Consider the following 16,030-nt stretch of genomic DNA (forward strand, 5'->3'; position numbering starts at 1 on the left):
ACTGTTAATTACATACAATGGCACGCACACGTGACTTCTAACGCTTTCGCACGTGAGTTTAGCGCGCGCATTTCTATCACTTGACAACAACCAAACGCTGAAATGTCACGAACCGGAAAAGGATCCCGCGCTAAACTTCAACCGCAAAAAGAAGAGTAAGAAACTACTATAAAACCGATGCATCCTGAAGTTATGTCATTGCTTCTTAGCTTGCTTACTGTTTCTCCTCAAAACGGCGTCCATTTGTTGCCCGAGAAGAAGAAGCGCAAGACGCCAAAAATCACAGTTTGGCCAGAATTTAGTGAGACTGATGTCAATTCTGAGAAATGGGTTCGTTCTAGTGTATGGCAGCTAATTACTAAACTTTCTCGACATTTTGTTTACAGAGTCGTGCTACTGTGAGATCGTTGATATTCACGCATTATTGGGGGGCTGTGCTAATTAACCTTAGCTAATTAAGTATTTGTCAGTTGTTGCACGTACAGTACGTCACTGGAATAATCCGCGTTGTCAGTACATGGAAGTGATTTGGTAAGAGTAGGCAGTATGAAGGCCATAGCTTCTTTCATAGTTTTTCCAATTTCGTGATGTGCATTAGCAACTTGCCAGGGTCTGTACATGTGGAAGATGTTAGGAAATAGGTTACAGTATAGGTTATCGTGACACTCATCAGAAATGAATCACGTAATCAAACTAATTTATCCAGCTTGTAACATGCACTTGGTAATATATGTATTGTGTTATACAGCTGCTGGTGAGAAACAGCCATTTATATTATATTTTGTTCTGACTTTATGTAAATTTTGCTGTCAGTATGCCTGTGGGTACAGTACAGTACATCTTGGTATGAAGTATTTTTAATATTAATATTTCCTCTCTCCATGCTTTGCCTGCCAGTTTGTGTTATGTCTTGTATGAAGAGGCAGGCTATGTTGTTTGCAAGCGTTTGCAGAAGGCTCTGATTCATTACCATTTAAAAGACGTGTACACACTAAGGGTATCTCAATGAAGAAATTGACTGCACATATTTGTTTGAACTCTTATACTCGTACAGTAATAGTAGTCTCTGTCTTTGCTTATATAGACTGTCATCTTTGAATAGGAATACCTAGTCTGTATGAATAGAACAAAATTTACGAGTATTATGAGCAAGGGATCAGCTTAGAGAATCAAGAAACTTAACTACTAGTACTTCATTTGTTTTCGACATACGTGTGTAGACTACTTCATTTACTTTCAACATAAGAAACCATTTGAGTAGGCACACACTCTCAATGATCCACTAAAAATCAATAGGCTAATGCATAGACAGCTGGTATAACTGCATTGTTTTGTTGTAGGAAGTGGGAACGAAAGGAAAAGACAAGACAAAGATCGCTGTTAGATTTCTATAACTTCGAGTGAAATAATAATGTCAACTGAGTAGCATGTTTTCTCAACAGCAATTTGACGATCCTGATGGCAATGTGGAGTTGCCTCCTAAATTGTCAAAAGAGATAGAGACATGGAAACGACCATCAGAATATATAGTAGATAGAGTTGAGACACTTGCGTCGAATTTGTTGAAGCTGCAAAGATCGACTGTATTTTGTTGGTAGATTCCTGTTGTGGTTGACACCGAAAAGGGCTGGGGAGATATGATTAAAGAAAATCTCCATCTCCTCAACAGTGAGGTCAGAAAAGTTTTTGTACTGCAGCTGTCTAGCAACATAAATTTGTGTGTTTATTGAGAAATGACATGAAGCACTTGTGTTTTAGTTTGTGAGATGGATGCTTTGTTATGTGGACTTGTTGTGGCAGCTACATAATAAGGCTGGCATTGCTGGACGCATGAGTGAAAGCTGGAAGCCGTGGGATCACATCTATCCCAAACCCAAGGGTCAGATGACACCTACTTACAACCCATGTGGAAAGTATTGTGTCAAGATATTTTGGCTTGTAAGTTTTTTGTTGACGAAATAGTTGATATTATTGGTGGGTTTAGTTATTATCAGACAGCATCGTGGACAGTGTGTGTGTTTGTGTGTGTGTGTGTGTGTGTGTGTGTGTGTGTGTGTGTGTGCGTGCGTGTGTGTGTGTGTGTGTGTGTGTGTGTGTGTGTGTGTGTACATGTGCATGTGCATGTGTGCAAGAAGTAGAGACTGTATTGGTAATGAGGTGAGTCATGTTGCAGGGGCTGGATTAAGTCATTGTTATTTAGGGTTTATGGAGGAAGGTAACAGTGGATGATCAAATGCCTTTCAACAAGGACAATCAACTGATGCTGCCGATGACACAACCTCATGAGTTGTGGCTGCCATTACTGACAAAGGCTGTACTGAAAGTTGTATCTCTAGAGTCAGTTAATTGATGACCTTATTAAAGGCATTGTCAGCAATATCACTGTTTGTTTATAACACAGTAGCAACAAAGACATGCAGTCTTGGCATGAGTTTGGTGACTGCAACATCGCTCAGTTGTTGACTGGATGGGTAGTTGAAGTTATTCCTATCAGGTGAGATACCACTAATACTATGACTGAATGAAATGTGTGCGTACAACATAAGAATGCTATTTTGTGATGAGATAGTACTGGTTATTCTTTTAATCTCTGGTAGAAATGATTGTAGATTATTGCAATTTGTACAGTGTGACTGATGTTGTTGATAATGTTTGTTTCTCAGATCTGGTCACGCAGAACCAATGTGGAATCTTTTTCACAGAGGCATACCAGTATGGAGCTTTAATGACACACCTGAAATTGAAGAATCTAAACGTAAAATGCAGACAGTATTGTCAACTGGAAATATAATGTGATGATAATGGTGTTTGTGTTTATTGTTGTTGTTGTTGTTGTTGTTGTTGTGTGTGTGTGTATGTAGAAGAAACTTTAGCTGCTTCTACTGCTGTGGGCAAAGGAAAGAGCAAAACAGAGCAGACTCAGGTGAAAGAACAACCTTCCAAGAAAGAGGAGTTTCCGTATATTCTCTTTGCAAGTTATGACGGATCTTCATCTCTTCAGAAACAGGTAGAATAGTAATATAGTAATTTGAGGACAGCAATGTACATGGCATGTTCTAAAAGTACATTTTAAGATGAAGTTGGGTTTGGGATAGTATATTCCAGCATGTATGTAGTTTATGTGATTTATAGGTCAATGGTGAAACACTTTTTTCCAATGAATTTGGTCTGCCAACTCATCTTTCTCATGTTGTCATGGTAACTCAAACACGGCGACAACCTTTAGAAGAACCACTCCCACCTGATCCTGACTCACTCATACCGAAATTTGCTCATCAAGGCTTCAAAAGTAGAAGGCAACGAGAAGAAGAAGCAAAGATCATAGCAGACAAGTTCAAAGCTATGACATGCAGACTGGTGGAAGTCATTTCACCATTGATGAATCTTCAAGCTATTGCTTTGACTGAGAAAGTCGAAGTACCACCAACAGACATGGAAAAAGCAGAACCATCAAAGCAATCTCAAGGAAAAGTCGGAGGCCAAGAGACGTCTCAGGAGGCAGGAGAAACTGAGGAAACAAGAACGACTAATATTTGGATGCAGTATGATGAAGAGTTCATACCAAATTTCACGTGAGTTTGAGGCTTTGTTAGCTTGTTTTGATGCTCTTCTTTTCATGTATATCAACTATACTGTAACAGAACGTTGTATGTGGTGCATAAACCAGGTGGTTATAAGCAGAAGCAAGCTGTCCAAGACATGAAGGCGAGTGCTTGTCATACATTAAGTGACAAATGACAAACAATAAGATCGACACAGAACTGATTTTAAAAATTAATACTAATTAAGAATTTCTGCAATCTATTGAGGTTTTGTCTTCTTGAACTTTGAATGAGTTTTGAGTTGTGTGTCTTGTGTATATACAAATGAATATAGAAGCAAGTATGTATGACTGGATATGCTTGCATGTACTGCTAAATGCAAAGTTAAATCAATGAATGGATGATAGATGAGCAAGATTATTAACATTCAACAGCAGACGTAATTAATGAATTATTAAGTGTATAGAATTTTTATTATTTGAATTACCAGACATTAACAATATACTCCAAATTGATAGATTGTGTGAAAAATTATGTTTACTTGGCAGTTGGTTATATGGATCTAATCATTTTTGCAGAATGTCATTCAAACAACATTTGGCAGCTCATCTGGTCTGAAGAAAGACAAAAGTGCATCGAATTTACGAAATGCATCCGCGGCTCCTTTCTTTTCTCATAGCCACCCAAATGTTGGTATCTCTTTTGTAGAATGGGATTTTGTTGTTAGTCGTCTATCTCTTGACAGGCTGAACAAGTTGGACCCACTGGCACACTTGGCAGTCTCCTTTGTAAGTGTACATTGCATTATTGTATGCACATGACCATATAGTACGTTGGGCTCTGGTGTATATGCTATCAAACGTTAGCACTAGAATGTGTCTTTGTTGTTGTGATATTTGTTGTGACAATACAAATTCAGTAGCTGAGTTTGTTAAAATGTTGATGGACAATTAGTATGTGCATCTGTCTGTCTGTCTGTCTGTCTGTCTGTCTGTTTGTCTGCTTGTCTGTCTGTTTATCTGTCTGCCTGTTTGTTGGTTCGTCATTCTGTCAGTTTGTCTTGTTATCTGACTGTTTGTCTGCTTTGTTATATTGTCATTAATTTATGTTGTCATTAGTTACTTTAAGAATTAATTCCAGATGTAATTTTGTTACTTGGTGTTCAATATGTCAATCAGTTGTTTTACTACAGGTGTTGATAGCGTGAAAGCTATTGAGATCATTTTGTCCTTATCTACTATAACACATTGGCCTTATAAGAGAAAAAGTGTGAAGTCATTGACAGGTAGCTCATATGCATTGGGAGAAGCTCTAGAAGAGGCAAAGTCAGATACAGAGGAAGCAGGACACTCGCAACCTACTCTTCTAACAGCCGAAGAATATCAGTGGGACACAGTTGTGGCCGGGCAGCCGCTGCTAAAGATCAAAACAACAGGAACGAAAGCAGCTGCTCTTTGCCTGCCACCTGGGTAAGTCTTTCCATACTTATTTGGTGTAACCAGACCCTCTTGCTGTGTCATGCTTTCATGTAATTACCAAAAGTTTATTATACTTTGTGTTATTGCTGTATTTATGTTATTTGTTATTAAATTTTGATACTGATTTGTTTCCATGGTAGACGTCACTTGATACGACTCAATGTCTCAGCTTCTGTTTGTTTTCATCTTGAACTGTGGTCACTGTGTGAGTTCATTTTTCAAGAGGAGGACGAAGTACTCCACGAATTGACGAAGGTGAATAACAAGAGAAGCCTAGCTAATGGAAGGGAGTCTAGTTAGGTCTCGATACCATTTGTCAGGGGGGTATAGGCAGTCTCTGTGCACTTCTGGACAAAGTCTAGCATGTGGCAATTTAGGGTTGAGGGTCAATGTGGCATGTATAGAGACATTTTATCTGTATTGAACCACGTTGGCAATCAGGGATTTGCTGATTGGCATGACCTTTTGTTTGTCAATGTTTGTAGGAGAGTATACGATATCGAACACATGCCATAAATGTCTTATCCACATTTGTTGTTGTCGCCACGATGTTTGAAGACATCAAACAATATCGAGAGTCATTCTACCAGCAAGGTTTGTCTCACAGAGGCAGAGATATCACAGTTCATCACTGCCGGGTAGGTGCATGTTTTTATGTTGATATTTGCATGTAATGAAAGTATTGAGTTGTCTTTGAATTGACATTTATGTTGCCACAAACAAATGTGAAACAGGAATTAAGTCTCTCAACAATAAGATGTGTAGGCCATTAGTTTGCTAGATTTGGATTGATGTGTAGTTTTATTTTTCTAGAATAGAAATGACATGACAAATACACCTTTTCTATTTTGGTGGTTGATTGTTAATTGTGTTTGTCTCAAGACTATGTTTCTTTTTTTAGCATAAATGCGCTTGGTTATTTGAACATAGTCAATAGTACAAGTTGCATCTTGATACAAGAAGATTGACAGTGTTTTACCATACACCGTATGTACTTTAAGAGTTGGATACAAGGGATTACTTCATTCATTCATTTTGTTCTCGTTATAATCATACAAATCTTAATTAAACTTTACTGAGTGATAATTAAATTAATAGTCAGTTAATCAAGTTTTGTTTTATGTGTTTTGTGTGTGCACACTGGTGTTAGTGATGAACAATTTAATGTATCACAATAAGGACGGCATAAGAGACATGACCACATGTAATTAAATGTTGGGTGACTGAATGAATGAAATAGAATGCCAGTTTCTAGTGCTGTTGTTATTTTAGCTCTTGTATTCCTCATTAATGGACACAATTATGATTTGTCTTCCTGAAGAATTACGTACTAGAGACATGATATTTGCCTGGCAAGCGTTTTCACAGGAAGGTTTTCGTGTGTTTCTTCAAGGACTAGAAAAAGATGTTCCAAAGAGTAACATTAGAGTTTGACTTTGATTATGATTATTGCTGAACTTCACAACGATATTATTTGTTGTAGATGCTAGTGAAGTGGATAAGCTGAGATACAATGATTTGAAGTTTGCAGACTGGAAACAAAAAGGTCAGGTAGTGGTCACCGTTAAACTATTGAATGTAATTGTAGTTTGATGGCAACACAGCTTGGAGGTTGACGTCAATCACTTGACAGAGACATGGTACAGGACATTATATTTACATTGCAGAAATAAAATTTGGCAACAGTAGTTTAATACAGCAGGAGCGTTAGTTGCCATTTGGATATTTTGCAAATCACTTAAATTGTACAGCTTGGTTAGCAGATTGGTTTTGTTAGATATTTTGTATTTACAAGACAGAAAATGCACGTGCTAGACACTAATTGTGTGTAATTTTATTCTAGATGTCATTGTTCCCAGTAACTGGATTGATCAGTGAGTTTGACATACAATAGCTTGATTGCCTCATTTTTTATTTTGAAGTGAACATTAATATTGGTGTTGTCACAGTGAAGCAACAGAAGAGGAGCATGCAGCAGCTACCAAAATTCAGGCTTGCTTCAAAGGCTACTGGCGGTACAAGCTTTGGAAAGCAGTCACTCATGGTAACAAATATATAGAGATTCTTAATGCAAATGACACACATGACGAGCTGAACATAACAGATTCTGTCTGTTTGTCTGTGTGCAGTGTCTGTGTCTTGTTCTAATAGAAACTGTTGCTGTTTTGTTAAGTGCAATTTAAACATTTCTTTAGGGAGTCCTGAACATAAGAAAGCATTTGAAACAATGGAGCGTTCATTTGAAATAATCACTCAAGAAAGTGAGACGGTAGCTCTGAAATTGTTTTCAATCATGTTTAGAAAAGATCCTCAGCTCCTCACAAAGTTTCCCTTCAAAGATGACGAGTGGTCAAGAGCTTGCTTTAAGGATCACACGGGTCATTATAAGGAGCAACCACCCAACTCCATGTTTTTAATGTTCAGGGAAACATTTTATGTGGAAGACCATGCTGTTCTCATTGTTCCTCATTTGTACACATCAGTTTCTACTTGTTCTCTTCGTGTCTTCAACAACGACACGGGAGAGGAAATACCAAGAGTGTTTCAACGCGTTTCACCTCACATCTACTTGCCTAACAGACATGGTTACACTTTTGTTGCTGAAGGACGATCAGGAGATGAGCCAATAGCAGAAGGGAAGTGCAGGCTACGGTTGATTGGATCAGAAGAATCACTTCTCATTCCCAAAAGCAAAGGAACAGTCAACTGTGAGTTCTATACAAAGCTATTGAAAGAGTATTATCTACCAAACAAGCAATACCAATTTTTCAGGTAACATTTGTTTAAGTATGTTGATAGGAAACATGCCAAATAAGATGAAATATTGGCGGGCAATTTATTTTGGCAGATTGGCGGATTTTTAGTGACTGCCAATATAAAATTCGTTAGTAATTCGGCCTTCGGCATACGTTGACATGTAATCAGCTAGATGGTAGGTAATCCTTGCTTGCCGTCTGTTGTGCCTATGCAGTAGCTGGAGACCATGCAGTAAGTCAGGGAAATGTGAGCCACGAACACAGCTGTCAATCACAAACACATCAAGACCACTTATGGTAAGACATCTAACAGTTATCAAACAACGATGTCCAACCGCCAAAATAGAATCCGTCAATATGCTTTGTCTGTCAATTTCTTAGCAAACCGCTAAAATAAATTCCCACCAATATTTCATCTTATACGGTATATAGATTGGGTATCATTGTTAATTGATTGCTTTAATGAAACTGTTGTTGTTTAGTTGTTGTTGTTGTTGTTGTTGCTGCTGGTACTGCTGGTAGTTGTTACTTATTGAATGTCATTTTGAGATCTAACTTTGTATTGCTTTGCATTGTCTTGCTTGTACCGATTGAGTCTTTGCTTGTTAGGCTTGCTGTGAAGGTGACTGAAGACATGGTTGTTACTGTCCAACTAGAAACATCCAAAGAGTCAGCATACATTAGACTACAGGTCTGCTTGTTGATGATCTCTTTTCTAGAAAAATGGTCATTGTATACATATGTAGATACTAGATACTATTGATGGTGAGGAACAAGAAGTGAAATCTGTATGTGGGAAAGGCTATGCCATTATTCCGGCCTTCACATTTCTAAAGGATGGTATCCACTCAGAATCTCAATCTCCAGTTAATTATGTTCCAGAAGATGATGATCTGTTTGATGTTCCAACACTTGGGAGAGACAGCATTATGACATCAAGGCCACCCAGCAGGAAGCAGTCTGTAGATCTCTGTCGGTCAAGTAGAGCATCTGTCAGACAAGATAGTTCTTCACGTATATTGGTATGTTACTGTCTGTTTATGTTCAACTGGGAAATAGCTCAGTAAGACAAGAATTTGTATTTAGTATGTGCGTACAGTATAGAGTCTATGGGTGTGGTTAGCTTGTGCAATCATTACACATTGTAATTGTCACCAATAGATAAAACTGTTACAAATAGCATTTTAGAGTACTATTAGCAAAAATTAATTAAATTACAATTAATTAAAATAATAAGTTTAGATTACTATTGTAGTTGACATAATTAGAACATCTCACAAAACAATGTTAAAATACATAATGTGCATTTTAGTGCCTATGATGTCTTGCGGCATGCACATGATTAATGTCTTTGATTTGGAGTGTAACAACTGATTCACTGATTTACTATTTGACTGTAATTAGGAACAACAAAGCAAACCTTCTCAAGATACAGCTGACAATGAAAATACGGCACAGAAGGAAGGAGGTGATATGGAGAGCGACGGCAAAGAGGATCGTGAAAATGCAACCGAAGGAGGATTTATGGTGTGTTGTGAATTGTGTTTCGTTTTGTTTACTTGTCTGTCTGTCTGTCCGTCGCTGTCTGTCTGTCTGTCTATCTGTCTGTCTGTCAAGTTATAGACCCCAAGGATACCACCTTTTGGTCTGTAAGTATGGAGGTGGTCCTGTTTGGGCCCATATCTCTGTTCTCCATGGCTGGAGTAAATGCATGAGTGACCTACATATCCCACATGAGAAAGAACCAAGAAATCTATATGTCAACACTGAGGATCGCCCAGACATTACATTCTTTGGTGCAGAATCAGGACAAAATCTAGATGTTGACAGATCATTGGCACATTCATGGAGTCAAGGCATTCTAAAACGATCCAGCAGGGAGGATGGGTTTGCTGCCTGCACAAGAGAAGAGAAGAAGGCCAATAAGTATACAGGAGAAATTCTATCAGAAGGGGCGTCATCAAAGTGTATACCACTAGTGTTTGAGCACTTTGGTAGATGGGACCTGCAAGCCGATGCCTTCTTACACAGTCTCTCAAAACAGTGCAGCCGTATTGAGGAAGACCCCTTTCGTAGTGCAGAACAATTCAAAACTTTTTGGAGGAAACGGTTATCTTTGATTCTTCAAAGATGCAACGCAGAAGTAATCCTCAAAAAGTTGTCAAGAGTTTCAGAAACAAAGAATGACATGGACAACCTTTTTGACTTTAATTTACAGATCCAAGTCCACTAATGTTTTAAAGTATTTCGCTGTGAAGGACTGGTTTATCATAGAAGTTTAGGATGTGTACAAGTAGAGGATCTGTAACAATAAAATAATCTGTCTGTCTGTCTGTCTGTCTGTCTGTCTGTTTGGCAGCATCAGTCTGAATGTTTGTGTTCACATGTCTGTACATTATACTTGTGTATGTGTATTTATTGTTTATTTACATAAGTTTGCAATTTTTACATGAAATGAAGGTCCACAAGTACATACTCTGTGGCACTGTTGAGCGTAACAGCTGGCCAGAAAGTGAGAGCGCATGGGATTTTGTAAGTGTACAGAAAGCAGCAGAGAAGCAAGACTTAGAAAGTCAGTCAAGCTGCAATCTCATATATCAACATGGCACGAGTTGAGCTTATCAGAATGATGTGTTAGATTCTCGTCCAGGTAGCTCAGCTGACAGAAGCCACTCAGCAATTGGAAAGAAAAGCAAATTAGACAAAAAAGGGATGTCAAAAGTCAAAGGATCTTCCCAGCAAGCAGCTAAATCTGTGGCAGTTAGTACAATTGTTGTGTTCAACTATGAAGCATAGATTAGGATTACCTACTGAATCCATCTTGATCTGTTGCAGCAATTTGATACCAGTGTACCACATTGGACAGTAAAAATAGTGACACTGGAGAAAGACCAGGTATGCAATGTACTGATCATTAATTAATCTGCCAAAGCTAGACTTATTCCTCTTACTACAAGGCAAATATAGAGGTGAAGAAAGATACCGAGAGAGAAGATGAGATTAAAGCCATAAAACAATCTTGGGAGGCAGCCGAGCCTGGAAGGGCTGTTAAGGCAAGATATTTGTGAAATACGATCTTAGTTTTGGATTTGTGTCGTGAGTTGTATTGCTTAGGCTGCGACTGCTAGACAGAAGTTTTTAAACAGGCGAATGTCTCAATCAAGGAAGAGTCAAATTCCTGATTGGCCTGTTCCAGAGAAACTGCAGGAAGAAGGAGAAGACGAAGAAGGTAATTCAAGACACCTAGTTTAGCCATGTTCATTCTCTAGTCACTTGTATTACTGTGATGCAAACAGCTTTGATCCTTGTTTGTTGATTTGAACACTGTAGTCAGTGATGTTTGTAGTTAGGATTTTGTCATTGAATTGTGGTTAATTCTGAAGGTTCGGTGGCTATTAATATGTCGGCAAGTCGTTTTCAAGTTGACACCAGTCGTCCAAACTCTGGCATGTTACAGCAATATAGCAGATCATCTTTTTCTTCTGACCATTCACCTTTGATTAATAAACTAAGTATGGAGGAAGATATTTCACCATTTAAGACTCGAAAGCCCATCTGTCAGTATGATTACTCAGCATTTAGTACGGGGCCGTGTGCAAAACCAAGGCAGCTGGATGATGCAGAGCTAAAGAGGAGAGAAGCTAAGAGGAAAGAGGAAATGGAGGAGTACAAATTATACAGAGAATCGGTGTTGCAGATAAGAGAACACGACAGAGAGGAAAGAAAAAGATTGAAGACCGTCCATTTGGATGTAGCAGAGAAAATGCAGGTCAGTTGCCAAGGAAGCAGTGGAGACTAACAAATACAACAGATTTACATCATAAATACGTTACAGTGGATAGAAATGAAAATTGTATGCATTGCCTAGTGGTTTTCATACAATTACTAATTAGTTTGACTTACTTTTAGGTCGAGATGGACGAACTTCGAAGTCGATTCAATAATCTTCGTGAAGTATGTCGTAAAAAACACTTGGAGGAAGAACAAAGCAAAGTCGATGCTGCCATGGCATCCTCACCTACAATTGCAGAGATGGAAGAGGCACAGCAGAAACTGAAATCACCAAGTCGAAAGGGCAAGAAAAAGTGACGTAACAGACATTGACCATTGTAATGGAATAGTGACACAACAAAGTCTTTTGATTTTGTATTGTATGCATTGTCAGCTATATCCACATTGACAGTCTATCCCATGCATTCTGTATTGGGTATAGAGGCTTAATGCCCCATGTTTGCATGGTACCAGGTGCTCATACATGTATATGACGTTTGACACTGTTCTCAAACATATATTTTTGAGGCAGAAGTATGCAGAAAGAATTAAGGTCTCTGTGCTCTGTTTACATTGAGCAATATGACAATTTCAAGTATATGTGTGTTAGGTAACCTCGAGGTATTAAATTATGACCTCGCGGTAACATACCACAATGTGTGCTTGATGGTATTAATTAATTAATTAGATAATAACTAGAAACACAGACAGTCACAATCATCACCGATTCAGTAACTACAGAGAGTCAATATTTGGAACAGATGAGCGGCGTCTTGAAACGGACACATAGCAAGGAAGCTGTGCTTATTGACTGACAGTTCTGGCTCTATAGCTAGACTAAACTAACTAGAGCAGCCCAGTCCAGCATGCTAACGTGCAATGACTGTCTGGTCATTCATACCAGAAAACCCAAAAGCAACACGGTTAGTTTATAAACTTGTAGTGCTGCTCTTATAAACGCAGGGGAACGGAACGTCTGTCGGTCGTCAGTTTGGACGGGCAGGCCGGAGCATGCGCAGATTTTACTACCCAATAGAGTCGACGTTACGCCGTTACGTCGCTGCCGAGGTGATGTGATTGTGTGGCGTGCGGCGAAATGAGAAGAATTACGGTAAGCAAACTGAGATGGTAGACTAATTAGGAAATAAATCTCCAAAGAGTCTTGAGCTGTATCTACTAGTGGTTGTAGCTAACTGGCCATGGTTAGCTGAAACACGTTACTAGAGGGGCATCAGTTAGCTAAAACAAGCGTTTTGTTTAGTGTGTTTAATATCTGTGAATTAGATGAACAATTCGCTTTGAAATGGGGTATGTGCCCCAGTGCTCCCATTGCCCCTATTTCCTCACCTGCTAAATATGTATTGATACTGATTGGGTCTCATCCAAATTTGAGGATATGAAAATTTATTTCTATCTTACAATTTTCTAGGCTGTTTTAACACAAGTTTGCTGTTACTTTTTTATGGTGTCCTGTACAAATATGCTGGCCAAAATCCTTCTCAGATTTCTGCATTTTTCTCTAGGAAGGGGATACTGTAGTTGCATATTGATGCATAACGAAATTAAATGAACCATCTGCTATGCTTGACATGATGTCTAGCCATCTTCGATTTGTTCTTTGAAACTGGAGACTAGCTTTAGTTAACACAGTCGATGACCACAATGAAATTAAGGCATGAGTATTAATATTTTCAGTCTCACATCCCTTTGTACTTTGTGCCCTGTGAGTATTCTATTAGATCTACACAACAAGGTGTCCTGCTGCAGCTTCAACAGATAGTCTAGACAGAAGTTTGAGTAGAGAAATATGTGTTTGGATAGACAGACTTGCAAAGCAAACTGTTGTACAGACATAGGAACTGCAGACAGCCAGACTATAGTGTCTGAAACAGCAGCAGCCATCATCACCTTTCTAGCACATAATGCAATTGTTCCTCTCCAGTGGATTAGTTATTGTGTCCAGCGCTTTGTATGACAAGATGCAGGAATTTGCATGTACAGTACACATGTCTAGTGTGGAAGCTATGCAGCAGCGCGTAATAAGAATTCTTGCAACTAAATGATTTATGCGCCATTGTGTTCATGCAGTTGCATCCAGCCAATAATATAGCTACAGGTACTCGGTATTCCGTGCACAAACTCGCTACGTTAGAAATTCAAATTTTTTCTTTCTTCTCTGGGCATGCCATGCCGCGTGAGATAGCGAGCAGCGGTTGTAACTGTAATGAACATTAGTCATAATTTTATAGACAAACCGCACGGAAGAGGGCAAACAAAAGGAGCTTTACGCGTGCGCACACAGAAGCCATGCCGTTGCAGCGGCGGACTCTGAGCCAAGTCAAGCTGGCCAGTCTGCCAGGTTTGTTGTGGCGTGTGCGTGCGGTAGCCGCACGTGTGCATGACATGCAGGACACGTGCAGCAGAGCGCGGATATTCGAGCCCAGTTTAGACCTTATCGTAATTCATTCGTCTAAACTGAAAGAAGCGTCGAATAATACAAGAGGAGTCATCTAGCTCGAGCTAAAGTTAATTAAAAGCCTGTCACATTGACACATCCGCTGTTGCTGCTACAGTTTACTCATTCCTATACAATGAGCGTCCGCTAATGGCCAATAGGACTGCCCTTTTCTCTCACATTTTGACGTTAAACGGTCGTTTCGCTGCTCGGATGTTGACGCGGGTCGACGCGGAGAATATGAACGTTGACGAATTTTTTCCAGGACGCGACGGTCTTGCCGGACCAAATCCAAACGCCCGACGTGACCCCGACGATTAACGACATCAGATATTTGACGTAGAATACAGCAGCGGCGGCTCGTTGGCACGATTCTTCTCCCGAATGGCAGCGAAGTATCGAACCTCCACCCAAATGTCTGTCGACCTCAGTGATATCGAGATAGTCGACCTCTGCATATGGCGCCCACAGGTCTCGCGTGAAATACTCGTAGAAATAACAGCCGACGACAATGGTGGCGGGCACGGTGTAGAGCACGGAGAAGACGCCGATGCGAATCATCAGTTTTTCCAGTTTGTCGCTGCGCGTGCGGTCGTGCTTGATAACTTCACGAATGCGAAAGAGAGCGGTGAAGCCGGAGATGATGAAGGTCGTCCCCAAAATAAGATAGATGCAGAGCGGCGCGAGCACAAATCCGGCCAACGCTGGCGGGTCCTGCGCGCCTACGAAGCAGACTCGCGACAATTCGTCACCGTCGACTTTCTGCAGAATGAGAGCGACGATGGTCTTGATGAGTGGAATGAGCCAGGCCACAAGATGGTAGTAGAGAGCGTACCCTTCTATTGCTTCATTTCCCCACTTCATTCCGGCGGCGAGAAACCAGGTGAGAGTCAAGATTACCCACCAGGCCGATGCTGCCATGAACGAGAAGTAGAGAATCATGAAGATGACTGTACAACCAGCGTAGTTTGCGTCGCCCTTGATGAGAACCTCGATGCTGCCGTCTTTGCTACATGCGACGTCTTTGTCACCGGCTCCTAATCGAATGATGAATCCAAGCGAGTAGAACATGTAGCACACAGACAGATAGATGATCGGTCGTTCAGGATATGCATAGCGGGTCTGATCCATGATGAAGGTGATGACCGTAAAGAGCGTCGAGATAAAGCACAACACAGACCAAACACCGAGCCAAGCCTTCATAAAAGATTGCTGCGATTTTGTAAAATAAAATCCCTGCTCCTCCGTCTCCCCCTCTTCATCATACTCGCAGTCGACGCACCACCACGGATCCTGCCTCGCCTTGCTGTTGTTCGTAAAAAGCCACCAGCAGGACGAATGCTTGACATTTACAACGGGTTCGTCGACCCCACTGTCGACTTTTGTGTCCGTGAGGTTTGTAGGCGCTCCGGTGAAGTTAGAGAAGCAGACGGCGTTGGGATTGATGGTCGTCGATTGCAGACCGGTGCAATCGAGTGCTGCGGGCCACGTGAATCCCCACTCGACGACCGTATCCTCGCAGTCTCTGCGTACTCTCAGACACATCTCTCTGCACGGCTGCACGGTTACATGACTGTTGGTCACCGGATTGGGTAGGCAGGCGGGCAGATAGGTGGCGCAGAGAAAGAACCGCAGCTCGGGCGAGCAACCGTGCTGGATGAGCGGAACGTACTGGTTGATCTCGAGACTCGCCTCCCTCTGCGTGTTGTGTCCGAATTTGTTCGGCAGCAGCGTGTCATTATATTCTCTCCCATTGCAGAGTGTCACGCTGTCAATACGTTGACATTGGCCTCCGTCGAGCCAGTCGGGTATGGCGTCGAGAGCGTCGACGCTGCTGCTGGCATAGAGAATGGAGGCGAGGAGAAGAGAAAGCCATCGAAACGGTGTCATGATGACGAGAGCAGCGGCGAGAGTTGTCACTGTTTACCGTGCAGCATGCCAATGGCGACGCGCAAAGACGTATCCGATTTAGGGAGCTAATTGACTTGCGCTTAAGTAAATTATCGCGTGTCAACGCCTATAAGCAAG

At 40.7% G+C, this 16,030-nt stretch overlaps 2 protein-coding genes across 3 annotated transcripts; one reads left to right on the forward strand and one right to left on the reverse strand.

The window, feature by feature from the left end:
- Positions 1 to 73: 73 nt before the first annotated feature.
- On the forward strand, positions 74 to 12,131 carry LOC134186603 (androglobin-like). 2 transcript variants are annotated; one of them, XR_009970972.1, is made up of 32 exons: positions 74 to 155; positions 210 to 330; positions 1,341 to 1,379; positions 1,443 to 1,538; positions 1,599 to 1,673; positions 1,759 to 1,938; positions 2,201 to 2,337; positions 2,402 to 2,494; positions 2,664 to 2,755; positions 2,862 to 3,007; positions 3,133 to 3,572; positions 3,642 to 3,705; positions 4,121 to 4,231; positions 4,288 to 4,330; positions 4,735 to 5,011; positions 5,161 to 5,275; positions 5,506 to 5,658; positions 6,293 to 6,437; positions 6,504 to 6,566; positions 6,864 to 6,894; positions 6,970 to 7,064; positions 7,216 to 7,792; positions 8,386 to 8,467; positions 8,523 to 8,798; positions 9,181 to 9,303; positions 10,237 to 10,348; positions 10,415 to 10,536; positions 10,612 to 10,671; positions 10,734 to 10,829; positions 10,891 to 11,005; positions 11,160 to 11,629; positions 11,686 to 11,822. XR_009970972.1 is itself a non-coding variant. In XM_062654601.1 (32 exons), the coding sequence occupies exons 1-32, from the start codon at positions 103 to 105 to the stop codon at positions 11,863 to 11,865; spliced, it is 4,698 nt and encodes a 1,565-aa protein (XP_062510585.1). In that variant the 5' UTR covers positions 74 to 102; the 3' UTR covers positions 11,866 to 12,131. The 2 variants fall into 2 exon arrangements, 1 of the variants encoding a protein (XP_062510585.1); XM_062654601.1 differs by having other exon boundaries at positions 11,160 to 11,545; positions 11,686 to 12,131.
- A 1,860-nt stretch (positions 12,132 to 13,991) lies between these two features.
- On the reverse strand, positions 13,992 to 15,922 carry LOC134187448 (frizzled-9-like). Its single transcript, XM_062655567.1, has one exon. The coding sequence runs from the start codon at positions 15,890 to 15,892 to the stop codon at positions 14,192 to 14,194; it is 1,701 nt and encodes a 566-aa protein (XP_062511551.1). The 5' UTR covers positions 15,893 to 15,922; the 3' UTR covers positions 13,992 to 14,191.
- Positions 15,923 to 16,030: the final 108 nt, after the last annotated feature.

This window comes from Corticium candelabrum, chromosome 11 (assembly GCF_963422355.1).
Source record: "Corticium candelabrum chromosome 11, ooCorCand1.1, whole genome shotgun sequence".
In the NCBI taxonomy this organism is placed as follows: Eukaryota; Metazoa; Porifera; class Homoscleromorpha; order Homosclerophorida; family Plakinidae; genus Corticium; species Corticium candelabrum.